At 33.0% G+C, this 26547-nt stretch overlaps 2 protein-coding genes, 1 long non-coding RNA gene and 1 pseudogene across 5 annotated transcripts; 1 reads left to right on the top strand and 3 right to left on the bottom strand.

Moving 5' to 3' along the window:
• Positions 1–169: 169 nt before the first annotated feature.
• LOC146909135 (uncharacterized) lies at positions 170–1619 on the bottom strand. 2 transcript variants are annotated; one of them, XR_015019582.1, is made up of 3 exons: positions 1171–1619; positions 985–1069; positions 170–892 (listed from the first exon to the last, which is right to left on the bottom strand). It is a non-coding gene; the product is annotated as an uncharacterized LOC146909135 (long non-coding RNA). The 2 variants fall into 2 exon arrangements; XR_015019581.1 differs by having other exon boundaries at positions 985–1619.
• A 1766-nt stretch (positions 1620–3385) lies between these two features.
• On the top strand, positions 3386–4098 carry LOC146909134 (uncharacterized). Its single transcript, XM_085726933.1, has one exon. The coding sequence runs from the start codon at positions 3465–3467 to the stop codon at positions 4041–4043; it is 579 nt and encodes a 192-aa protein (XP_085583059.1). The 5' UTR covers positions 3386–3464; the 3' UTR covers positions 4044–4098.
• Positions 4099–6842: 2744 nt separating this feature from the next.
• On the bottom strand, positions 6843–16003 carry LOC146909133 (phytyl ester synthase 2, chloroplastic-like). Its single transcript, XM_085726927.1, has 14 exons — positions 15500–16003; positions 13950–14001; positions 13715–13770; positions 13258–13416; positions 12446–12550; positions 11507–11613; positions 11197–11318; positions 9729–9837; positions 9449–9579; positions 8922–9291; positions 8138–8251; positions 7870–7955; positions 7522–7631; positions 6843–7415 (listed from the first exon to the last, which is right to left on the bottom strand). Exons 1-14 carry the CDS (start codon positions 15894–15896, stop codon positions 7225–7227), a joined length of 2109 nt encoding a protein of 702 aa, XP_085583053.1. The 5' UTR covers positions 15897–16003; the 3' UTR covers positions 6843–7224.
• A 2286-nt stretch (positions 16004–18289) lies between these two features.
• LOC146909132 (phytyl ester synthase 2, chloroplastic-like) lies at positions 18290–25105 on the bottom strand (annotated as a pseudogene). The gene is made up of 15 exons (XR_015019233.1): positions 24645–25105; positions 23040–23091; positions 22853–22908; positions 22581–22739; positions 22228–22332; positions 21757–21833; positions 21262–21383; positions 20890–20994; positions 20614–20744; positions 19814–20183; positions 19424–19537; positions 19156–19241; positions 18919–19028; positions 18641–18843; positions 18290–18382 (listed from the first exon to the last, which is right to left on the bottom strand). The product of XR_015019233.1 is annotated as a phytyl ester synthase 2, chloroplastic-like (transcript).
• Positions 25106–26547: the final 1442 nt, after the last annotated feature.

Genomic DNA, 26547 nt, shown 5'->3' with positions numbered 1-26547 from the left:
AAAATAGTGGTCACATATTTGTAAAAATGTGGTCATACAGACCATATATTTGGCTAGTTTATATTTCCCAGATGTAAATAATTTCGTTTTAGGCTAATTCATTGATATAAAAACATAGTACTTATACCACAACAACAGAACTGAGACTAATCTTCTACTCCAAGACACATGATCCTCAATAAACAATATAATTAAGCATATGGTCCAATAACACATATAAGCATATATATAAACTGACAGTTGAGTTAACACTCCATCATCAAGATTGAATCAAATAGACAATAGGAAACCCAAATCCAAAGTAAATAAACTAGGAATTAATTAATTAATTCTCTTCATCCAATTCCTGCATTTGCTTGAGGACCTCAGCACAGCCAGAAGCAACCTCCTCTGCCATGTACAACATAGCATTGGCAAACCTGTCATTGGAGGCAATGCCGTTGTAACGGGTGAGAGTAACGCGTGCAGTGCTTGGTCACGCCCAGGTGCTCTTTCGCTACAACTACGCTCAGGACTGTTTATTAGCTTCACATCACACACTTCATTTGCGCGATCCTGATCCACATAGATTACAGTAATTTGTGAAACCAGATCAGATCTGATACTCCATTATCTCAAAAAGAGTGGTTATCATGTTCTCTATTCCACACCCATAACCAGCACGGCAAGGGTCACATACAACACACCCTTCAAGCAGAAAAGGATCCCCCACCTCCTCCTTCATTTCCTTCCTTCTCACCACCACCACCACCTTCCTTGTCTTTCTTTGGTTGAACTACCTCAACCTTCCTCTTAAGTTTCTGTGATAAATTCTCAACTAGCTTTTTCACATCCATTGTACCCTTCACAATCACATTATCTTTCTCTTTATCAACTTTCATTTCAAGCACTCCTACACACATCAAAATCATATTCTTCATATCAAAATCATAGAAAAATAAATTAAATCATTTTTATTTTAAATATTGAAAAATAAAAACCCACCTTTGGTTTTCATAACAATTTTCCCAATCTTATTAATACATCCTTGACAGTGTAGTACCAATTTCAAAACAGAATTAGTAATTGACTGTTACATTAAACAAAAATTATATTAAAAACCAAAAAATTAAAATAAAAATGAAACAAATTAGAAAAATACAAGAACAAAAAAAGAGAAAAAAACATAACCTCTTTTTTGTCTTCATTTTTCTTCTCATCAGATTTTTTGTTTGGTTCATTTTCCTTCTTGTTGTTATCCTTCTTGGGAAGGGGTGAAATGAGTTCAACTTTCTTCTTAATCTTCTCTCCTCCATTGTTGTTCTTATCTCCTCCACTGTTGTTGTTTTCTTCTTTTTTCTCTCCTCCATTGTTGTTGATGTTGTTGTTTTCTTGAAGCCATAATGAAGGATGAAGATTGAAGAAGATAGAAGAAGAATGAGAAAAGGGAGAAAAGGAAATGGCATGAGTGAGAAAGAGATGAGCCGATTCTTGCTACAGTTGTTTGCTTTTTTTATTTATCATTACTCTTTTTTTTTAATGACATGGATTTGGCCAAATTTTTTATTAATAAAAAGTTGCCAACAGGAAGGGTGTAGAGTGGTATTGCCACCTATGGTGGTATACCTATCATTACTCAAAAAAAATCCCTTTATCCATTTGGTTCCATAACCTTTTGAGCTGAAAACAAAGAGGATAATTGATAGTCATATATAGAGAAGATCTTGTGTGGATCAGGACCAAGAATTTTGATTTGGTCACACACACAAAAATTTGCCTTCTCTCTCTTCTCTTCTCTCTTCTCCATTTTCTCTCTCTTCTCTCTTCTCTCTCTTCTCTCTTCTCTCTTTGTATATGACCAAACCAAAATTCTTGGTCCTGGTCCACACAAGTGTTTCTCGTCACATACATTGGATATGTAACAAACAATGTGTCTGATAAATAATATTACGTGGGCCCTAACCTTACATAGAGAGAATAGCAACTAGCAAGTAACGTACATATCTATATGCCTTAACCTTAACCTTAACCGTTTTGATTTGTTGTCACACAATGAGAGAATAAGACAAAAGATAAAAAAAAAAAAAAACTAAAGAAAATATGAGTTGGCAGTGTTGTGTGTGCTCATTTGTGGTGCAGATTCAGAGAGGCACAATATGCAAATGCAACGTAGTATTAGGGTAGGGAGAGTGTTTGTTGTTGTACTATGCCATTGAGTGTGAGTGCTCCCACTTCTTCTTGTCCTATTCATTCTTCATTTCACATTTTCACTCACGTCACGTACTTCTATTCCTTTTCTATTTTATTATTATTATTCCCATTCTGCCCTCCACCTATACTATGTTTCACTTCCCACATAATCCATACTTTAGTTCTAGTTTAGTTCATACAACATAGTTTGTAGCTTCAGATTGTTTAATTCATTCAACTCATCAATTTATATTTTGAACTATACATTAATTAGTTTCACTTGTTCTTTAAACGAACACTTCATCTGTGTTGTTCAGTAATGTACTACCACTTCACTAAAGCTATAGCTACTTCAAACATTTTTTTACTTTTCAGTATCTATTTTTTATGTTGGCAACTACATAATAATTGGTATTTAAATTTGAACATTAATTCGCCAACATTTCTTGTCTTTAACATCAAGAATGAACGAAATGTAGTTAGTTGGAAACTTTGGTTAATGGTCTTAGCAAATATAGTGGTGACATCAATTATTTTTTTAACATGAAAGGATTTAATCATAGAAAATTACACATGAATAAAACACGAACAAACAACAAGTTACGCGTTAACATTTTCTACATAGCAAAAGTGCAAAACCAATCCTCTTAAAATAATTAATTAGTTTCATGTAGTTTTTTTTTCTCTTTGTGAATAGATTCTTAACTATAAATGTCAAAATGGAAATTTTAAGCCTTTGTCCATTAACCTTGAGAGTAATAAATTTAACAATGTTAACAACTTTTCCACTAAACGAATTTTTGGGGCTAAAATATTTTTCCCATTTTTTTATTAATCATGATATATCTTTCTACAAACAAAACAAAACAAAACAAAAAGGGCAAAGTAAAGACCTCATTTTATTATTTCAATAGCTTTATATTATATTCCTATATCTCAACTTAATAAATCAACCAATTAAGCTCTATATAGTGTAGTAATAGTACATGTTGCAATTAATGAAGTTATTTTCCCACAATAAAACAAAAGAATTGTGTTATCACCATTTCAAAAAAGATTCTGTCCGAGAAAAAAGGGACAATATTAAGAATTGATGTATATCCAAAAAGGGTAGGCAAATCGGTAATTTTCCATAAAACCTAATCATATATCACATGAAGTACTATATAACAAACAAAACGTTACCACTACTCTCTGCTCATTCTTCTGTATTTGCTCAGAGAAAAAAAACCCTTTGTTTCTTTCTTTACACTACACAAACTCAGAAACAGAAACACTCTCTCCATTCTCTGAACATGGCAGACCCTTCAGCCATCTACGAGTTCCTCATGAAACAACAACAAACTTCATCATCACCACCAAGAACAACTAGCAGAAGATCATCACAGCAACAACCTGCAGCTTCAACAACAAGAACTTTTCAGTGTCAATATTGTCACCGTAAGTTCTACACTTCTCAAGCTCTTGGTGGTCACCAAAATGCTCACAAACTTGAAAGAGCTGCTGCTAGATCAAAAACAATCAACCTCAACACAACCACCAACAATGTTGTTCCTTTTTCATCACCACCACCACAGTCACATGTTTCTGAACAACATGAACAAGGTGGTTTCTTTCATCATCATTACCCTTATTGGCAACAAATGGAACCTATACAGTTTCAAACACCACAACATCAACATGTTGAAGCAACAAACACTTTTCATCCTATGCTTCCTTGCAATGGTTATGGTTATGCTTCTGGTTTTGGTGCTTCATCTTCAACTCCTCACTATGTTTTCACCAACAATGCTGCTTCTGCTTCTGCTTCTACTACTCCTCAGTTTGTTGATGCTTCTGACCATGTCAATCTTGACCTCACTCTTCATCTCTGAAGAAAGTTTTCATTTTTTTTTAAGGTTTTTGTCTTTTGGTTTTTTTTTTTTGTTACAAAAAAAAAACATTATCCTTTTCTGTTATGTTGGTTTTATGGGTCTTTATTAATTTTAGGTTTTGGGGTATAATTTTGAAATTTTTAGTGGTTAGTACTATGAGAAACTTGTTGGTAATAGAGAGGGTTTTCTCTCTCTCTCTCTCTCTCTCTTTTCTGTTATGGATTACGATGAAGTGAATCTTAGGGTTTAATTTTGTTCTTTAAGTTTTAAGCTGTTTGGTTCAAACCTTATCCTATATGTTACTAGATTTTGTTTTAACCTTAATTTTCTGTTCATGTTAACGTCATTTTGTTTTATCTTTCTTTGTTGTTCATGTTTGTTTACTTCCACCACGTTAAGTTAATTATTAGTTATGTTGATGCATTTAAACACAAGAACCTTGTTAACATACCATTTTCTTGAATAATTTTATCTCTAGTATTCATTATGAGAAATTTTGTTGGTACTGTTTTGTTAATGGTAAAGAGGTAAATAACTTTTTGTGTGACCATTTTGTTAGTAGTTAAAAGAAATTTTGCATTTATTACATGTACTCCATTTGATATGGAATCGTACTATAGTGTCAATTATTCTCATTTCACATGAACCATCAATCACTGTAATCATAAAAACAAATGTTGAACGTCCATCCATTTTTTTGGTTGATTGATTTTGATGGGATAGACTCAAGTTGAGTTAATCAATGAATATTCACTCAACCTATAGTAATTAATTTCCATTTTGGCATAAAAATTTAAATTGGTAATCAAATTTTAATTTTAATATAAAATTAAAATCATATTCAAATCATATTTATTTTAGTTTTAATATAAAACACATGATGAAATGATGACAAGATGAAGCCCACGGTTTCAAATCATATTCAAGTGGTTTCCTACTCAGAAAGTGAATGTGATGAGACCTTTGGTGTTTTGATCTTTATGCTATATTTATTTTAGTTTTGTTATTGTTGAAGCCTAAAGAAGGACCTTCTCAACGTATATCATTTTTGTGCAATGGGGAAGATACTATAAATAGCTAGATAACAATGTTATGAATACATTTCGAAACGACATATTCTGGCTTTTCTTTAGGACTCGACTTTATTCCAGCTTGATCCTTGCTATCAAACAAGTTACATGTTATATGTACAAACCTCAATATCCTAAAAATATTTAATCTCTACAACTTCTTCATATAAAGAAGAATAACACTTCTATGATATATAACTTTTAATACACTTGCCAGTTAATTTTACTAATTACTAAACGTTTTTAATATAAGTGGTTTTTAACATTCATTGATATATCCTTTCAAAAAAAAAAAAAAATATAATTCATGTGCACACACGCGAAAGAAAATGCACTATAATGCATCTATAGAAAACCAATAAACCGTCTCTCAAAAAAAAAAAAAGAAAACCAATAAACCAGTGATATGAAAAGAAATTTTGTTCTGTCGAAACAAATTATTTCATTAATAAATTGAATTATGCCCTTCTCCCAAGAATCGAATTGTTAAGACTAAAAAAAAAAAAAAAACTTAAGCACGATTTAAAAAAATATATATCAAATAGAAAATTTAAAATTCATATGGTTATTAAAATTGGTCACTCTTTCTAGTAGTATTATTTATCTTAGTACAAAAATTAAAACTTAAGCAAACTATTCATGGAGTAATCTCGTCCTGTGAGGAATTTTAAATTTGAGCCCTTATTCATGTGTTGGTCCATTTAAAAGGCTCATAATAACTTGATGTTTAGGATGGTAATGATACTCATTTGTTTGAACAATTCAATTTTTTATCATGGTGGTGATTAAAGAATCACGATAAAGATTGTCATTATAATTTGAATCAGTGGTGATATCATACACTTGAAGGTTTAAGGCTTTGTCTCTTTTTAGTGGTTGTGTTTTTTGAGGACATCTACGCCAGTTTTGCTTTTACATAGTTTGATGTTGGTTGGTATTTTGATTTTTCTTAGTTTTGACAATTTTTTTGTTGTAATTATATATGTTTTTTCCAACACACCATGTGCTTTGAAGATCGTTTTTTTTGACAATAGAAATATCGTTGTTGATAGTAATATTTTCTTTGGCTTTTTTTGAAAAAAGTACATCCTATTAACAGTAAAAAAGATGTGCCATTTTAGTACAATGTCCAATTTATTTATTTAAAAATACATTGGTTACTCAAACCCAAATACATATAATGTATGTTGCAATTATACTCTAAATGAATGTACGTTACAATGGTTGTCTCATTCTACTATGTTGAATGACCAAATGAAATCCAAATGATCTAAATGATCACTCAACAAGCTATGTTTGTCTGCTTTCAGAAACAGTTGTCTCATTCTAGTTTTAGGTCATAAATTATGTTTCATACAAGCAATGATTAGTTTACAACAGAATCACAAAGCATCACATGCAGGTAAAGTTTGAATTTTATTGTTTAGCCAATTATTTTAGCAAAATGATTCCCCAGATGTCTGCTTTCAGAATCATCTAGCAGTCTGGAACTAATTTTATACAAAGATAAATAATACTAGAAAGAGTGACCAAAAGTTTTGCAAAATCATTATGGACTGAGTTTTCAACGATTTCTTAAAAATTAAAAAAATCCATGAATTCAAACGAGAATTGAATTTAAATGAAGCTTAAGAAGACTAGTTTCCATATAGGTTCCTTTGAGAGTTTCAAGCTTTTCAACTTAAACATTAATCATCCAGACTAAAAACCAATCATAGGAAGTCTTGAATTATTTCCAAATACTTCTGGTGTATATGTATTAAGAGACTAGAGACATATATAGTTTCACTATAGTATTAGGGAATGATACACCGATACCTCCCTCCAACTTTACACGCTTCAAGATTCCATGGTCCAAGAATAAAAAATGACAAATTTACATACAACTTCAGTAGTTATGTTCCTTTCCAATCGTTAATTTTTTTGCATTTGCTGCTTTTTAATTTAACCTATAGGAAGAACTGCACAATGATCCAACCTTCTATGAGCTATCATGCCTTCAGGGCAAAACCAATGCCTAAAAACTACAGGCAAATTACAAAGTCTGCCTTTCTAACCTAGGTAATTTTCTTTGTCAAAATTATGAAATTACCAATTTTTGTACAAACCAATCAAATTTCAAATGTTGGAATATCAGATGTAAAACCATGTGTAGCTTGGTAGAATAACCGAGACACTATACTTCTGTAAGGATCGCTTTCTCGTTTCTCTTTTAAATAAGCAATACATCTCTCAACCTCAGATTGCACTTCAAGATATAATTCTTGAGAGTTCTCTCTGTCTTTAAGTTCCTGTTTCCTTCCTGTTAAACAATATCCCAATAAATTGTTGTTGGCAAAACAAACTTTACAACCACATTTCATGAGTATTCCTAGCAGTGAAATATATAAGCACGGACAAGGACATACCTGTTGTTTCAATTGGTTTTCCAAAATAATAGTAGAATCGCCCTGGAACTTTAGGCAAAATTCCAGGCATATGCACTTGTTGATTTGCCACCTCACCACTAGCACCAGCCCTAGATTTCACAATATACACGGGAAAAAAATAAAGCATGTGTATGGAGCATGACACATTAACAAAATGGAAAACAAGAAAAGTAGAAACGTATATACAAAACGTTATGCCATTTCAAAAAAAATATATACGAAACAATTGTTTCATGATTTGGTAATTTTGGTTGCATTGACAATTTTGTATGAATTAACAAGTTATAAAAATAAATGGTATGAATCAACAAAAGAAAATTTAGATACCTCAACTGCATAGCCTCGTTTGTAAGTTTTTCTATTTCAGACTTAAAGTAAGGAATCTTCACCAAGTCATCATAATCAATCACAACCTGAAAAATCAATGTGATATGCTGTTATTATGGTATTCAAATCCAGGTTCAAGGCATCCGCAGATCTTGTGAAAATGAAATTCAAAGATGAACATTTTAACATTTTGCCTTCAATGGAAGTATTTTCAGAAAGAATAACTAAGTAGAGGAAAAGGATTGGCTGAGTAAAGGGTGAAAATTACTTGGCCAAGATCATCTTCTCCAACAGCACCAAAAGGTACGATTTTGGCTCCAAATCTTGCTGCCATCCTGATAAACTCAGATTGTTCAGGCCAGAATAATTTGTATTCTTCACCCTGAAAATTATTATGACGGTCGAGATGTTAAATGACCCTGGTAGTACATTTAAAATATAGATAAAGATAATGTGCACCTTAAAAATAACCAAGTATTAAAATGCCCACACTAAATGTGTTAACTAAACAATGTCATCTGCTTTCATTTTTTATGCCTCACTTTCTTTTTTAAAACCAGAGATATTCCCGGTATCTTATATGTCACCCCAAACCACAGATATGTCATAATCCAGATCCATCAGACACTGCCCGAAAAAAGTGCTCTAACTTCCAACATTATGCTATTAAATTCCAAGCCTTTGATGCAGAAATCTTAAAAGACTCAGCATGATAATTCCAATATACTAAATACCTTCTCAGTCAACTAATTTGTTTAGTTTTACGATTATGCTGGAAAGAATATTCTTGCTCTCCAGCATTTCCAAGACCTTTGACATTTTATGCCATTTCTTATTTTGTCCTAAATGAATTATAAAATCAATAGTTATAACTGATAACCCGCCAAATTCATATAAATTTCACACGATCATTCAAAAATTCCTTACCCAGCTGACTACATTTAGGTGCATATGTCCAAGACAAGTCTCAGAATATAGAAGTCAACTGAGCGAATTTGGGTTCCATGAGAAATACGAAAATCATAATAAAGAGCATACTTATTGGAATTTACCTTCCTATGAAGAGCCTCACGCATCCCTCCAGGATATAACAGGACATGTGACTTGGAAGATAAAAGCTTAAAGAGGTTAGTTGGTGCTACAGGAACAGCACCCATAATTCTGAATGTGTCAAAAGAAGATATTTCTGGCAAACTCCCATTTTTCTGTCTCTTGAACATCATAGGATGTGCTATTCCTCTAACAAGGATATTTCTTTCATTATAAATTCGAGAAACCAAGGGAACTAATTCCAATCCTAGCAACATGTGGTACCCAACAAACAAAACAGGACCCTCTGAAGGAATTCCAGCAAGTCCCTTTACAATCGTTCCATCCTCCAAGGTTGAAAGCATTACAGCGCTTGTGACCGCATTAATCAATCTGGAGTATTTCAAGTTAAAGGTGGAAAATGTAAATTATTAGTTTGATTAGAGTACAATTCAATTAACTTAGAATAAACAAAGATGAATTGAAAGATATTTTATGTCATCAATATATCATGCAACTCATCATGATAAGGTTTAGCTTATTTTTCTACCTGTTTGATTCTATTACTTCTTTGGCTTCATAAGGTGTAGGCGGTATGAAATCAGAAACATAGTCATGATACTTGCCACGGCGGTAGTAAGAAGCTCCCTTGAGGATGGTTACCAGGTCAATGCTGCCTTCCTGCAAGCAGTGAGCAAGGCGTCATGTTAGGGTCTGTTAAAACGTGCAACTGATATTTGATATCAATTTTTCATCAGATGGTGATTCATGCCGGAACGCTAACACAGACAAACGTGCCTGCATTTAAATAGAAATGGAGAAAACAATACCAGTAGTAGGAAATGTCCACTGTCATCAAATTTACGGAGCTCGCAATTAGGCAGTAATGTATGTAGTCTTTCACCTTCCTGTTGGCTAGGTAGTAATTGGTCATTTCCACTGAAAGACATATGATAAGACAAATTTATTTTTCAGGAATCATACAATTGAAAAAGAAAACATGTTGTGTACATGTGATAGTAGGCAAGACTAATAGACTATCCATCACGGAGTTCCATCATTCAAATTAAGTTAATGAATAAATTTAGGTTACGTAAAAGCAATGTTTTAAAAACCGGACCGGTCATTGACCCGGGAAGGTCATGGGGTCATTGGTCGAACTACGGGATCACTGGTTGAACAGGATGACTCGGTCTCATAACCCGGTCTGTATAACAAAATTGTATATGTATTAAACTGGGTTGAACTGGATGACCCAGTCTTTAAAAAATTCTAAAAAAATTATGACACCTAAAAAATGTCAAAAGTATTATTCAAATCATTATAATTCGCAAGTTCATTCTTCAAATTCTAAATATAGTCAACACAAAATAAAATAGTACGACAAAAGAAACAAATTAGATATAAAAGAAATAAAAAGTTTGTGTAAGACAAAATTTTAGGAAAAAATATTATTTATGACTTCATCATTCATCAATTAAAAGAACACAAAAACAAAAAAAAAAAACTAACAGAAGGTTTTTTCTTCTTAAATTCATCCTACTATTCAATATTCAATTTGTATATATACGAGTTCAAGGTTTATTACATCCAAAATGACACGAGGGTTTACAGGAAAGAAAAAAACAGACGTGATTGGTTATTATTAAAAAAAACTGTGAAGTTGTGTTCAAAAATCAAAACTTGAACAAATATATTTATTTAAAGGCATGCAAATCACAAAAAAAACCGTAGCCTAGTGGCGAAAGCCTATTCACAGAATCTGTGGGATGCGGGTTTGAACCATGCACCCACCATATTTACAATATAGTGCAAATAATAAGTTGAACCAAACTGGCATGATTCTGGCCGGTCTAACCAGATATTGGTCGGTTTAAATGCATGGAGGGTCTAATATACTGACCGAACCAGTAATAGGTCCGGTTCCCGGTTGGACCGGTCAGTCCAGTTTTTAAAACACTGCGTAAAAGCAATTGCAGTAAGGAATGGGAAATTCTACTTGGTTCATCATAATGTAGTTTTGTTTCTTCAGCAAACTGATTCCGCCACTTTCAAGATTATGACAAACCAAGTAGAATTTCCCATTCCTTACTTATGATTAAATGGTTTCCATCATAAAGATCATGGCATAGAAGTAATGCAGTTATAATAAATTGTTTGTTGGCACTTAGCAATCTTTCTTTCCATTTCATCTACAAGCATTTCTGCTAACTAAGCATAGACATCAAAAAGTTAACAAAATACATATGAATGCATATTATGACTGATGTAACATGTACAATTTCAAAGAGAATGAACCTGCTGAGTATCAAAGTTTGAGCTTTGATAGCATAAAGACGTGAATTGGCATATTCAGAAGCTGACTTAGACATCTTTAGTTTCCACAAAAGTGTTTCTTTTGGTAATATGTCTGCAAGAACCTGTGAATTCAATCAACTGATTTTCAATATTGAAAATAAATGAAGTGAAAGTTCAAATAAGCACCAATAAGCCAGAGAAAAGCAAATGCAGTCATGTCCAACCATGTTCTTCAAAAGTCCAGTTAACATGATTCACATACGCAAAGCATAAAAAACAGTTAACAGTCACACACCACTCTGAAACTTACAGGAAGAGATGATGAGATAGTAGTAAAGTCTCCAATTAGCTCTCTTGCTGTATTTTGTAGAGGAAGTCCTTTCACGAAGTTATCCAAAACCAGCCTCAGAGGCCCTCCTAATGTAACAAGAATAGTTGAAGGCATAAATGAGAAAGGACAGAATGCATGCTCTCGAATATGATAAATAAACTCTAACTGAATATTATCAAGTGCTTGAGGATACTGGAGTGGAAAGTTTAGCATAAGTCCCTAAAGAAAATGAAATACTTGCTAATTTAATGAACTTAAAAACTATGTTTCATGAACAAATTAAATATTAGCAGAAGCAACAAAAGTAAGGAAGTTTTGTTTCACTAGTGGTCACTTAAATATTGTATAGGAAAGAATGCAGAAAGGGAAAATGACAAAAAAGAACCAGAGACAGGCAAAAGGCGTGAAACATATATTGGTAACGGAAGAAAATTAGATCCAAAACAATCTCATAAGACTTAAACCATGATGGATGAATTCCATGAAAGTAGGGATGCATGCACATAGTAATAGAACTATATGTAAATAACATATAATCCATTGACATGTCTTATTAACAGAGAAGTAAAGAGCTCAAGAGGTTATGCCTATCATTTCAAGCATTGAAAACAACCAGAAACCTACAATTGACTAAGCAAAAGTTGCTCACTATTAAGACAACTGTCTGGTCATAGAAACAACCTACAAATGGAGCGTTTCACAAGGTCCCCAGCATCAGCTTGTTTGTTTCAAGAGCAGTCCCTTTTCTAAACTAATTGCTACTTTTCCGTTTTACGTAAACGATCTAATGCATTTGTTGTTTTCTAAATAATACTAAACATTTTTTTAAGATGGAAACTACACCCAAACACACATGACACAGATCATGAAAAATAGTTCATATAAATAAATAAAAACTGAAAAGCAATATAAACAAACCTGCTGTCAGACTGAGAATGTTAGGCAAAGCAGGAGAGAGCGAGTCAGGCAAAGTTTCCAACAATGGTGTTACGAGTTGTAACTGGGACCTGCTGAATGAAGTAGCTGCCAAATTAGATAGTCATGGTCAGATCACGTACTTTGTGCATCTTTTAAGACTTCAAATGAAGCGCTGTTATAGCAAATTAACTTGAATACTATTTAGGAACTTCCACTCAAAAAGCTCTAGTGAAGGAACACTTGTTCACTACACCATTTCCAATGAACAGTATCATTCTGAAAACACTAAACTCCACCATATTCTTAAGCAACAACAGGCATCTTTGTGCAGGCTAAAGCTTTGGTTTAATTAATTACAAGATTTGTTATTATTAACATATCAATAAGTTAACACATTTTTTTCATCGTTGGAAAGTGTGAGAAGGATGATACAGTTGGGTGTTACCAACATGATAAAAACTCTAAACTTTAAACTCCCAAGTCAGTGACAAACAAAATACGAAGATATTATTAATATTTAATTTGTATTCAATATGCTGCTACTTATTTCTTCAACATATACTCACTCACACGTGGACAACAAAACTCTATTACTTTAACCTGTCATTGCTGAATTTCATAAATCAGTGTCTCTACATACAAGATACAGCAGTGAATAAGTAATACAATATGGCTGCAGCCGATTCATTGAAGTTCAACTAACTTCATTCATTTTTATGGTGGTGAATTTCCTTTGTTTAAAAACCTTGTACAATATAATCAGTTTCGGAACCAGTCAATCTTATCTACATCACTAAAAACTAAAAAGTTACCTGGGTTTGCCAAAATTAGTACAAGATCAATATCACGGTTACGAGCTGCAACAGCCAGTGCGAGGCACCCTCCTAAAGATTCTCCAACAAGATATATGGGCCTATTTGGTGAACGTTCATATTCTGACCTAACTGTTTTCTCAACTAATTTCACAAGGTCTGCAACAGGGAAATAGACAGAACAATAAATTATGCTGGAATACACAACTGAAACAGGAAATCAAATTTTTGAAAATGCAAGGAAGATAGTGTGAAGGGGAAATGGATTCCTTCCAGTGTACTTTTCACTGGTTTTTCATCCAGTTTTAATCACAACCATTAAAATTCTTCTCTGTTTTTTATTTTTTTTATTTTGAAGGCTAGGATTTGGCTGGAGAGAATCCGCTCCTGTGTGAAGGAGTTCAACATGAGCACTAAATATTATATTGAGCTAATGGAAAAAAAAAAAAAAAAGGACCTGTAAATGATGTTCGATCCGCAACTGGAATATGCAAGCACCACAAATCAAAAATCCTACAATCAAGAAAAGGGAACAAAAAAGTCATTCTTAATTACATGAGTTAATAATGATCAAATAAGAGAATGGTCTAGCTAGAAGAAACTTGTCAAATAGAAGGTTCAATATTCGTCAAATCAAATGTCAAATTGGTGAGTGCAGTTAGGCCTTAAAATAAAATGAAATAAACACAAACCTTCCCAGTTTCTGATGATGTGAAATAAGTCCCAGTCCCAAGCCATCAATCCCTGTAAAGTTTGGAATGCAAGCAATTCATACAAAAAAAAAAATAATATTAGTAATCTTGTTGCTTTATACCATGACACCAATAGATACTCTATTTTTTAGATTTGGCTCCTATCAGTAAAGGAAGGTCTTAGAACATAATTTTTAGCGTTGCATAATATCAAGATGGCAACGACTCAGCTGGAGCATAACTCTGCAGCGGAAAACAAATATATATATATAAAGAATCAAACTACTTTTGTAACATTTACACTTTAGATTAAAACTGATTTTCTAAAGGCCCGACCCGTCTCGAATAGGATTACCTATTGTGGAGGAACCTATGGGTTACTGAAAAACACCGATTTTCTTTCATAAACTTTAAAAGGAATTTGGAGCAATATTTCAAAGTTTATTTTTCTTTACAGAGCAATATTTCAAAGCTGATAACCATATATTTCACTTATTTTTTAGTCATAAGAATATATATCTTCTATGATTTAAGTTCTTAGTTCATTAGCCATTTTAGTCCCTAATACATATCAAAAGTTTTGATATTCGTTGTCTTTATTTTGAACCCTGGAAATAGTTTTTGAAACATTGTTGATTTTAGTACTTTGAACAAGGATTATATAAGGACTAATTTCAACACAGATTAGTAATACACGGATTAACTCCATGAAACAAAATACAAGAGTTAAAATCAAAATAATGATGATCAAAGTAACCTTTCCACATTTCTACAAAGACAAAGGGTAACCTTTACTATATTTTAAAGGGGACAAATAATACAATAGAATTTATTTTTATGAAATCCCATATTATATGTGTTGGTCCTTGATGTGTTTTCTTCATCATCTCTTTTTGTAGTCGTCTTAATCATGTGCAATAAAGTGGTTTTAAAGGGAAGTAGTTTTAAAGGAAAAAAAACAAATAAAGTGGCAGTTCAGCTTAAATTTCTCCAGTTCATAACTTACGGGCCACATACGCGGTGTCACTTTGCATATTGTCAGTGATATATTTACCGAACTAGGTTAATTCAATAATTCAAAAAAGCCTTACTGTAAATCTGAATTATATTATATCAATTTTGGTATTTGACTTTAATCAGCGTGATCAATTTATATTGATCCAGTTTTTCAAAATGTTTCATTGATTCAAGTGGTAAGAAATTTTCACTCTTTAATTAAGTGGTTAAGAGTTTGATTACAGTAAACGAAGATGAGAATTGTGTACCAATAATATGAATGTATTTAAATTTCTATCAAAAAAAAACTTCACATTTCATTAAAATGAGAACGTTTGTTATTTGTTTTTAATAAAATTTTAAACTACCATTTTTATTTCAAGGTCAAATAACAATAATTTTTACAAGAACATAAAATAAAATAAAATAAAATGTAAATGTTTATAATACAAAACGCGTGTGTGAATAACGGTCAACATTCAACAACAAAATGTAAATAATGAAAACGAAATGGGTGCAATAAAAACTTCCATTGGTAGTAAAACAGAACTAACCCGGTAAGAAGAGCATAAGAGGAGAATTATCCAACCGCGAACCACACTCCAACGGCGAAAACCACCGCGGAGGTCCACCGTCAGCAGCTCCGATCAACTCCTTCGCTTGCTCCAAATATTCCTTCCAACCGCTCCGTCTCTCTCTCTCCTCCTTCTCTTCCCAACGCTTCTCTGTCTCCACCGTATTTCTTCTATCCTCTTCTTCTCGTTTTGCCTCCGTCGTACTTCTTTTCTCCTCCGTTACGATTGATGCCGGAACTCGGTCGACGGATATGGCGAAGCGTGGGGCCATTCTCTGAATCCGAGGTGAATTTGATTTCCTGAGCAGCTGTGGCGGCTCGCGGCGGAAGAGAGGGGAGGAAACGCCGGTGAAAAAAGAAGCGCCGGCGGACGCCATGGCGGGTGACAAAGATTCGAATCTGAACTGAAAAGTGATCGTATCGTCCCAATAGCTAGCAATAAATGAAGTGTAAATGTAGTAAATGTTTTGGACTTTGGTTTAATGATTAATAAAATGAAAATGTGTATACTTTTTGAGTGAGAAAATGTGTGCTAGTAAAGAATGTTCTTAAGAAGAAAAATATTGTACCAAAAAAATAAAGTATTATAGGAGATGATGATAATTTTGAATGATGAAACATAAAGAGTTTTGTTACAAGCCACCCTTTGAAGGTGTCTTTTATCAAGTCACACCTCAAGGTGTGATTTTCTTTTTTTAGTTATAACTTTGCTAAAAGACACCTTCATAAAAAATAGTTGGTGTCTTTTAACAAATATTCATAGAATAACTTGATAAAAGACACCTTCATAGAAGTGTCTTCTATCAAAACCCAAACATAAAAATGTAGAAAAATGTGGTTGGTGGAGGAGAGTATTCGGGATGCGTGTATCCAGTATCTACCGCTGTTATGTTGTGCGTTGCCCAATGTCTATGCGTTGCCACTTTTTTCCTGTAGAGACGTGTTATATACTGTCCATTAGACATTTCTTCTATTCGAATTTGAATTATTAAAAAAATTTAATGGTAATGCTATTACATATATTATCAATTGAAGTTGCGACTTACTTCTTGAATATGCTACGCACTCTTCATAATCTCCCAATCAATTTTCAATAAGTCAGCAACTTAATTAATAATTATGCTTGCGGCATAATATAATTTACTTAATCCATTTGTTAGTGATTTGTTTTTTATAAACATTTTGAGATCAAATGATTGAGTGCTTCTTAATAATTAAAATTAGAATTGTGGAAAACACTGGTAATAAAATTTTGTAGGTGATTCAATTTTTAATATTGAAACTCCCACACAAATTAGTTCCTAAGGTGTCTCCTCAGCCTTCAGTAGTCCAATAGATTCCACGATGATTTTCTATATCAGTTAGATGGCAATCATCCATACTTTAAACCAACCATAGGAAGTCTTATAAGAATGAATTCCAAACACTTCTGGTGTATATGTGTTGAAACAAGAGACGTATAATTTCACTATGGTATAAGATATAGCTAATAGTTCAACAATAACTGTTACTAAAAAGAGTGGTTAACGGTTCAAACTTAGGGCATGATCATTGAAGCATAGTCAGGGATGGATAGTTAAAGTAAGTTTTGAACTTCATAACTATGTGTTAGCTGATACTTTGAAGGGTTGTTCATTTCTGGAATGATTAAGTGCAGAAGATCGTTAACATGATCGCGACATGACAACGCACCACGTTACACCTAGAGACACAATACTCTCGTTGCAAAATCAAAACGAGATCAACCTGACCACTCTCACCCAAATTTAAAAGTAATTAAGTATGCGTCGACCAACTTTGAGAGGCCCTAGAAACGAGATGCAACATCTAATGATGTTAATAGAAAGTGAGAAGTACATTGTCTTAGAATAGAAGAATGAAGACTTTGATGTGAGCGATATTTTGGACTCATCCATATTGATGACCATATTAGATCAAGTTGTTGAATGTGTTTCATATTGTATTGATCATGGATAGTTCATACAAAATCAATAGATACAAGCAACCACTGCTTGAAGTTATTGATGTTAACTCAACAGAGTTGACATATCATGCGTCATTTACTTGTTTGGAATATGAGGGACAAGATAGCTTTTGATTGTGAATTATAGAAGTTATGGGATTTATTTATTACAAAGAGCTTATTCGTCAAGTGATTGTGACCGACAAAGGTGGCAGATCAGCGGTGTCTGTTTCAGTGGCGAATCTTCTCAAGAGCCCATGGGAGCCATGGCTCCCCCCAGATTTAGTATAAATACTATATTAGGCATTATGTTTCAAGTATTTTGCAAGCGTCGCAGTGGAAAGTGACCGTGTTTTGAAACAATAGGTCATTGGTTCGACAAGCCTTGCAAACCGTTGCACCATATAAGAACCTTTGCTTATTCAATGAAACAAATTATATATATATGTTACAAAGTTTTGGCTCCCCCTAAATTTTTACTCAAGATCTGCCACTGGTCTGTCTCCAATGGTCGCGATCGGATAACTGATGGTTGCTCTGGCAGTAGCTCCGGCTACTGCTCTTGTGATTGTTCTAGGTCGAACAGTAACCAAATCTAAAATATTATTGCTAGCCTTGATTCTGTTAACCCTAAAGACTTAGAGCTATAGAATATCAGAATCCTGCACCGGTAACAACTTAGATAATTTAGAATGAATGATTTGTACTTCACAATGAGGTTATACAAGAGAGAATCTCACAAAAAAGAAAAATAGAAAAAACGTATACTATATCAACCATCAACCATAATAAATAGACAAAAATTAATGACGCTCAATCTTGAATCTCTTATGTAATGCCTTAACACATGATGAAGCAACATGTCATTTTGAATGATACACTGATACGTCCCTCCTCCCACTGTACATTCAAGATGGCATGATCCATGAGTCACAAATGATAATATACATACAACTAGGGTAGTTTTGTTTTTTCCTAATCACTTTTATTTTCTTTTTCAACTTATTGATTTAACTTGGAAAAATTGCATAATGGTCCAGCATTCTTAGAGAAATCATGCCTTCTAGCAAAAAAAAAAAATGCTTGTGACTGAAACTCTATTGACAATTAACATGGTTTGCCTCTCTAACCACAATTTTCAGGATGAATTAGAATTACCATTTTCTGTGCAATCATATTTCAAATGTTGGAATGTCAGATGCAGGACCATGTGTAGCTTGGTATAATAACCGAGACAGTATACTTCTGTAGGGGTCACTTTCTCGTTTCTCCTTCAAATAAGCGATACATCTTTCAACCTCAGCTTTCACTTCAAAATATAACTCGAGACTTCTCCCTATCCTTAAGTTCCCGTTTCCTTCCTGTCAAACAATATCTCAAATTTTACCGTCAGATTTCATGGCTATTTCAAGTTGAGAAATATGCATTGGTCATACCTTCCGTTTCAATTGGTTTCCCAAAATAATAGTAGAGCCGCCCTGGAACTTTAGGCAAAATTCCAGGCAAATACACTTGTTGATTTGCTACCTCACCGTCAACACCAGCCCTAGTTTCGCAATGTATAAGAGACAAAAATGATGCATATGTATATATCACATATATAAAAGATGGGAAAATAATGTTATACAAAATGTTCTGTTTAGTATGAAACAACAAAAAGCAAATTTACATACCTCAACTGCACAGCCTCATCTGTAAGGCTTTCTATTTCAGACCTAAAGTAAGGAATCTTCACCAAGTCATCATAATCAATCACAACCTGAAAAATCAATGTGATATGCTGTTATTATGGTATTCAAATCCAGGTTCAAGGCATCCGCATATCTTGTGAAAATGAAATTCAAAGATAAACATTTTCACATTTTGCCTTCAATGGAAGTATTTTCAGAAAGAATAACTAAGTAGAGGAAAAGGATTGGCTGAGTAAAGGGTGAAACTTACTTGGCCAAGATCATCTTCTCCAACAGCACCAAAAGGTACGATTTTGGCTCCAAATCTGGCAGCCATCCTGACAAACTCTGACTGTTCAGGCCAGAATAACTTGTATTCTTCACCCTGATAATTATCACACAATGATGAAGAATTCAAACAAACCTAGTACATTTTAAATCATAAATATGAAGACAGAGACAGCACCTCATAAAAATAAGCGCCACATTAAATGTGATAATTAAAATAAAAAAAACTCTTTCAAAAATCCTAACCAGCTTTATGATTTTAGTTTCAAATGTCCAAGAACCAGTCAAAGACCTTATAAGGAATCAAAGGAGCAAATCAGGATTCCATTAGAAAGATAAAATTCATAATAAAGAGCCTACTCATAGGACTTACCTTCCTATGAAAAGCCTCGCGTAACCCTCCAGGAAATAATAGCACATGTGATTTGGAAGATAAAAGCTTGAATAGGTTAGATGCAGCTACAGGAAAAACACCCATCATTCTAAATGAGTCAAAAGAAGATATTTCTGGCAGTCTTCCAATTTTCTGTCTCTTAAAAAACAAGGGATGTCCCATTGCTCGAACAAGGATATCTTGTTCATTAAAAAACCGAGAAACGAAAGGAACTGAGTCCAATGCTAGCAGCATGTGGTTCCCAACTAACAGAACAGGCCCCTCGGAAGGAATTCCAGCAAGGCCCCTTACAATCTTTCCATCCTCCAAAGTTGAAAGCATTATCGAGCTAGCGATGATGTTAATCAAACTGGAAGCATTATATTTGAGAGGTGTTAAATGTTATTAGTCTGATTACAAATCCACTCAATTAACAAGTATATATAATGCAATCAAGACATCAATATCACTCAACTCATCATGGTAGCTGTAGGTTATGCTTTCCCTGCACTCTTCATTGTTTATATAATATGAACTCTTGTTTGAAATAGTATGATTCATAGGAGCACTTAGGTCTTCGGTTCATGTATGTTTAGATTCATGTATTTAGGGAGTTGGATTTGTATTATTTCTCCTTATAAACTTAACATGTAATTAATTATGGAATGTATACAACTATCATGGTTGCTGAGTGCTGTACTCACTCAACCACATTCAGAAAATTTCTTCTCCATATTTTTCACAATCTTCTTGCTTTGTGTTAATGGCTTAAATGATCAAATTTATTGAGTTAATTTTACCTGTATGATTCTATTACTTTCTTGGCTTCATCTGGTGTAGGTGGTATGAAATCTGAAGCATAGTCATGATAATTGCCACGGCGATAGTAAGAAGTTCCCTTGATTACCATTACCAGGTCAATGCTGTCTTCCTGCAAAGGCCCCAATGTTAGGTTCAGTTAACTTCCAACTGGTTTGATATCATTTATATCAGATGAATATGATCACGATGCACTCTTGAATGGAAACACAAGAAAAATCATGCCGGAAGAAGAATAGAAAGGGAGAAAATAATACCAGGAATAGGAAATGGCCGCTGTCATCAAATTTACGGAGCTCAAAGTTAGGCAGTAACTGATGTTTTCTCCTTCCTGTCGGCTAGGTAGTAACTGATCATTTCCACTAAAAGAAAAATTAAATAACTCAGTTTCATCTTCCAGAAAGAGTCATACACTTGAAAAGGAAAACATGGTATGTATATGAAGATAAAGGCTTAGAAGTAATAAATTTTCATGAAATTGGTTGTTCGCACTTAGCCTTCTTTCTATCAATTTCATTTTTTAATAGCACTTCTGTAAAGTGAAAGGAATAGGCATCGAAAAGTTAGCAATGTACACATGATTCCATATAATGACTGATGTAAGGTGTACAATCCCAAGGAGAAAGAACCTGCAAAGTATCAAAGTCTGAGCTTTGATAGCATATAGGCGTGAATTAGCATATGCTGAAGCAGACTTGAGCATCTTTAGTTTCCAGAGAAGTGTTTCTTTCGGTAATATGTCTGCAAGAACCTGAGAATTCAATAAAAAATAGATATTTCAATATTTAAAGTAAAAGAAGCAAAAGCTCAACTGAGCTACAACAAGCTATAGAAAGAAAATGCAATCATGTCCAACCATGTTCTTCAAAAGTCCAGCATATTCAACTCTTACCAAGTTTTAGTTACAATAACGGAAAGAAAATAAGCTAGCCAACTTTCGCTTAAGATATCTTCTGAAATATGTTGCATTAACTCATTATTGTGCACACAACATGCTTCACATATTCAATGCATAAAGAAAAAAGTCACACACAGCTCTTCCAATTGAAATTTTGTTTTTTGAATAAAAATAATAATAAAACTTTACAGGAAGAGATGATGAGAAAGTAGTAAAATCCTCTGACCTCTATTGTCTCTCTTGCTGCATTTAGTAGAGGAAGTCCTTTCACAGCGTTATCCAACACGATCCTCAGAGGGCCACCTAATGTTAAAAGAAAAGTTGAAGGCACAAGTGTTTTCTTTGTAACAGATCAAGACATAATATGAAATTTATATTTAACAAGATATAATCCATTGATGTTTCCCATTAACATACTGAAGTAACGAACATGTTTCAAGAAAAATCTCTGGCAATACAAATAAAACCTTTCCCTTGGAACTCAGGCAGCATCAAGTTACATGTTTCAAGAGTAGTCCCTTTTCTAAACAAATTACCACCTTTCAGTTTTAGTAAACGGCATACCTTGTTTGCGTAATATTCAACATTTTAAAGATATAAAGAGTTATAAAGATGGAAATTGGACTAAGCACACCTGACATGGATCTTGAGAATATAGTTCATATTAAAAAATAACGACAGAGCAAGATGAACAAACCTGCTGTTAAACTGAGAATGTTAGGCAGGGCAGGAGAGAGTGAGCCAGGCAAAGCGTCCAACAATGGTGTTAGAAGTTGCACCTGGGACCCGCTGTAAGAAGTAGCTGCCAAATGGGACGGTCATGGTCAGAAGTCAGATCAGGTACTTCGTGATTCTTTAACTGATTTATTGTTACAGAAAGATCAACTTGAATACTGTTTAGGAATTTTAACTGGAAGCTGTAGCTATGAAACACATGTTTACTACTCCATTTCCATGGTGCTGAATTTCCTTAATTTATTTATTCTTCAACAAAAAGGTAAAAGCTATAAAATCTTATCTCAATTACATCACTAAAAACTAAAATGTTACCTGGGTTTGCCAAGATTAGTACAAGATCAATATCACGATTACGAGCCGCGACAGCCAGCGCGAGACACCCTCCTAAAGATTCTCCAACAAGATATATGGGCCTATTTGGTGAACGTTCATATTCTGACCTAACTGTTTTCTCAACTAATTTCACAAGGTCTGCAATAGGGAAATAAACAGAACAATAAATCATGCTGGCATACACTAACAAAACAGAAACATAACGAGTTAATGAGCACTAAATAATATAAACATGTACAGATAAAAAGAACCTGTAAATGGTGTTCGATCCGCGACTGGAATATGCAAGCACCACAAATCAAAAATCCTTCAATGAAGAAAAAGAGGATTTCATAATTACATATATCTATGAGTAGTTAATGTTTATATAAGAGAATCATCTAGCTAGAAGAAACTTGTCAAATAGAAGACATTTGGTGAAATGAAATGAATACAAACCTTCCCAGTTTGTGATGATGTGAAATAAGTCCCAATCCAACACCATCAATCCCTGTAAAATTTAGATTAGATATAATAATTTATCATGCAAATTAAATTATTAGTAAGCTTCTTGCTTGATATCATTGCATTGCATCAAAAAATACTCTGGTCAAATGAAACTCTATGGTTAAGGGTCATGCTAACTTGTTCTTTAAGGCAAATGTTAAGAAAATCAAAAGTAGAAATATTATCTCAAGTTTTGTACATTCAATTTATTACAAATTTAAAACTTAAATTTAATGCAGAGATTACAATAAAAAGTTATTATATTTGATTTATTAACTTATGCTTTAAGGGCACAAGTTAGCTTTTCCTAAAAAATTAATTATGAATTTTTGTCCCATAATTATGAAATTATTAAATAATTCATAGTTAACTTATCCCTTGTAAAAACTTCAAATTTGTGGTGAAGGTTCTTTGATGTTATAGCAAAACTAGGGAACGAAATATGACATGCGACAAAATTGCAATTTTGCACATTTTGGTTCAAAAATCAAAATAGATAGAGTTTAGTTAGAATGCTAAGAAACTTTACATATCCTCTTTATGTATTTTTATAGAGGAAATTTTAGATCGAGATTTCCATTGTTTTGTTTTTTTGATTTTTTTTGCGTTTTAAAAATTTATAATTAATTTGTTTTTTGTTAGAAAATTTTAATTTTTTGTGAAAAAATCATATTTTAACATCTTAAACATGTCCATAAAAAGATGTGAAAACATTCATTCTTTAGGTTACTTTTATAGAATTTATGTCTAAAAAAATAGAAGATCAAAAAATAAGAAGACTCACAAATACAGATAAAATAAGTGATGGTGTTTATTTTACATAATCATTTTTTTGGCCTCATGTATATTACGTATATTACAGAAGCCACAACCAACCATTTATTTTTATATGTTTTTTTTTTGGTACAATTATTTTTATATGCTTTGCACAGTTGAGAAATTGATCAAATAAAATGAAGAAACACATGTGAATCCTGTAAACCTTTGATATTCCCAAAATTCAATTATTAAAATTAAAATATAATAACAATTAAAACTGGAATATCCTTGCAAAATTTGAAGGAAAAATACAAACACGTCTGATTTTTTTTTTATTTGTTTGTTCCTACTTCCGATTTTTGTTTTTCTGTGCAAAAGAGGGTCCATGGCCCAATTTATTTGTTTGTTTCTTTTTACATAAATAAATGTAAAGGTTGGTGTTTAAATTCCGATTAAGCGTCTGACCTAACAAATTTAACATTTTTTTTAGGGATATATGAAAGAGTTGGTGGCGTCAACATAGCTGAGTTGGTCAATTCATTTTTTTGATTGCATGTCTTGGTTCAACTGAAAAAATAACATATATAATTTTTTTTTTTTTGACAAATAACATATATAATTTTGTTTTATTAGTACGAGGTACTGCATTAATTTATTATTTGTTGGTTTTGAATATTCATCGATGACCATCTTAAAATGTGAATGAAGAATGTTCCAATATTTTAGCATTTGAATTAAGCTTCTTTAAAAAAAAAAAATGTAAGTGAACATTTCTATAATAATGAAAGAAGGACAGACCCGGCAAGAAGAGCATGAGAGGAGAGTTTTTTAACCGTGAATATGAACCACACTCCAACGGCGAAAACCATCGCGGAGGTTCATCGTCTGCTTCGATCAACTCTTTCGCTTGCTCAAAGTATTTCTTCCAACCGCTCCATCTCTCCTTCTCCTCCTCCTCCTTCTCCACCTCCTTATTTTCACCCTTTACCGAAACTCGATCAACAAACATGGCGAAGCGAGCAGGGGAAATGCTCATGATACTGCTAGACTTCAGTTTCAACACCTGAGACGGGGGCTCACGGCGGAATAGTGGAGAGAATACAGTAGGGAAGAAACAAGTTCTAGCGGCAACCATGGCTGTTGGAAACTCTGAAGTGTTGCGTAACTTGCGTTCTTAGTTATCACTAGCTAGCTATTAGTGCAAGATCCAAGACACAAACCGGATATAATTAATGGTTGTGAAAATGTTTTGGAATTTAATGATTAATTAACAGAATTATAACCACAATATATATATATATATATATATATATATATATATATATATAGAGTTAGGATCCGTTGACACCGGGTGTCAACGAATTCGTTGACACCAAATCTTAACCGTTGATTTTTTTTATCTGAAGGCTTATATTTGTTCGTTTAGAATATCATATGAAGCACTATCACAGGATTATTCTTCTGTCTTTCTCGAAACGAGATCTCAAATTTTTTGTTCTTTCATTCTACCCCTTCTTCTCTGAAACGATACCATCTGACCTAAAATTCATGGTTCAAATTTTGTAATATAAATTCAATCTAATGTTATTGTGGTGCCAAGTTCCAACTTTGTATTCCTAGGCGTAAAAAAAACTGCAATGCAATGAGAGAAAATAGGATTATTGCTATTTGGAAAACGTGAAATTGAATGAAACAGATAATGGATCCGTCGAATATGTGCCGGATTTGATGTTCCATTCCAACGACGGATTGTTACTTTTGGAAGGGAGATAAGCTTTGCGAGCGAAAATCAATTTTGCATAACAAGGCCGTTATATTTTTTGTAAATGGCCAGAAAATGGAATTGCATATATTCATGGCATTCATGGATCAGAAAGGCACATAATTAAGCACTGCCTTCATATTTTGTGAAGAGACAGAAAACAATAGAAGGATAATCAGGTGAGAGTGATTCACATGATATTCTAAATGAATAAATATAAGTCTTTGGATCAAAAGAAATCAACGGTTAAGATTTGGTGTCAACGAATCCGTTGACACCTGGTGTCAACGGATCCTAACTCATATATATATATATATATATATAAATATAGTATTATGCAATAACATGTACGTAACAAATAAAGAGTTAAGTTAATATACTCTATCAATATATAATTATTTTACACATACATTTTTAATAATGTGTTTTCATGTCGGTACTATTCAATGAATGTGTTTGTATATAGTATTTCCTCCATTCCTTTTCTTTAGATGTTTTAGAGCTTAAACTTTATTCCAAAACTTTTGATGTTTTAGAATTTTTAATACTACTTGTTATCCAATTTTACCCTTGTTGAAAAACACACTTTGAAAATTGGAAGTTTAAATAATAAATGCAATTTGTGTGGTGAGTTTCAATAATTAAGGAGATTAGAATTTTGAGAAAAAAAAATTAAGGAGTAAGTAAGGGTATTTTAGTATAAACCATACAATTATTCCTATAATTTAATGATTCCTTAATATTTATGCAATCACCTAAAACATCAAAAGAAAAGGAATGGAGGGATATTCCTATAATTTAAGTAACTTATTTTACACACACATGATGAATGCGTTTGTATTGCCTGTTTGAGTAATGTAGGAGGAGTCTGGAGGATGTGAGTACTATTCGATGAACTACGGAACTAGTACCAAATTGTCGTGCTCATGTTTTTTTTTC

The sequence above is a fragment of the Medicago sativa genome, chromosome 7 (assembly GCF_051527215.1).
Source record: "Medicago sativa cultivar Bolivia chromosome 7, Bolivia_mono, whole genome shotgun sequence".
In the NCBI taxonomy this organism is placed as follows: Eukaryota; Viridiplantae; Streptophyta; class Magnoliopsida; order Fabales; family Fabaceae; genus Medicago; species Medicago sativa.
Note: the sequence above shows the minus strand (reverse complement) of the source record. Positions and strands in the feature narration are given on the sequence as shown.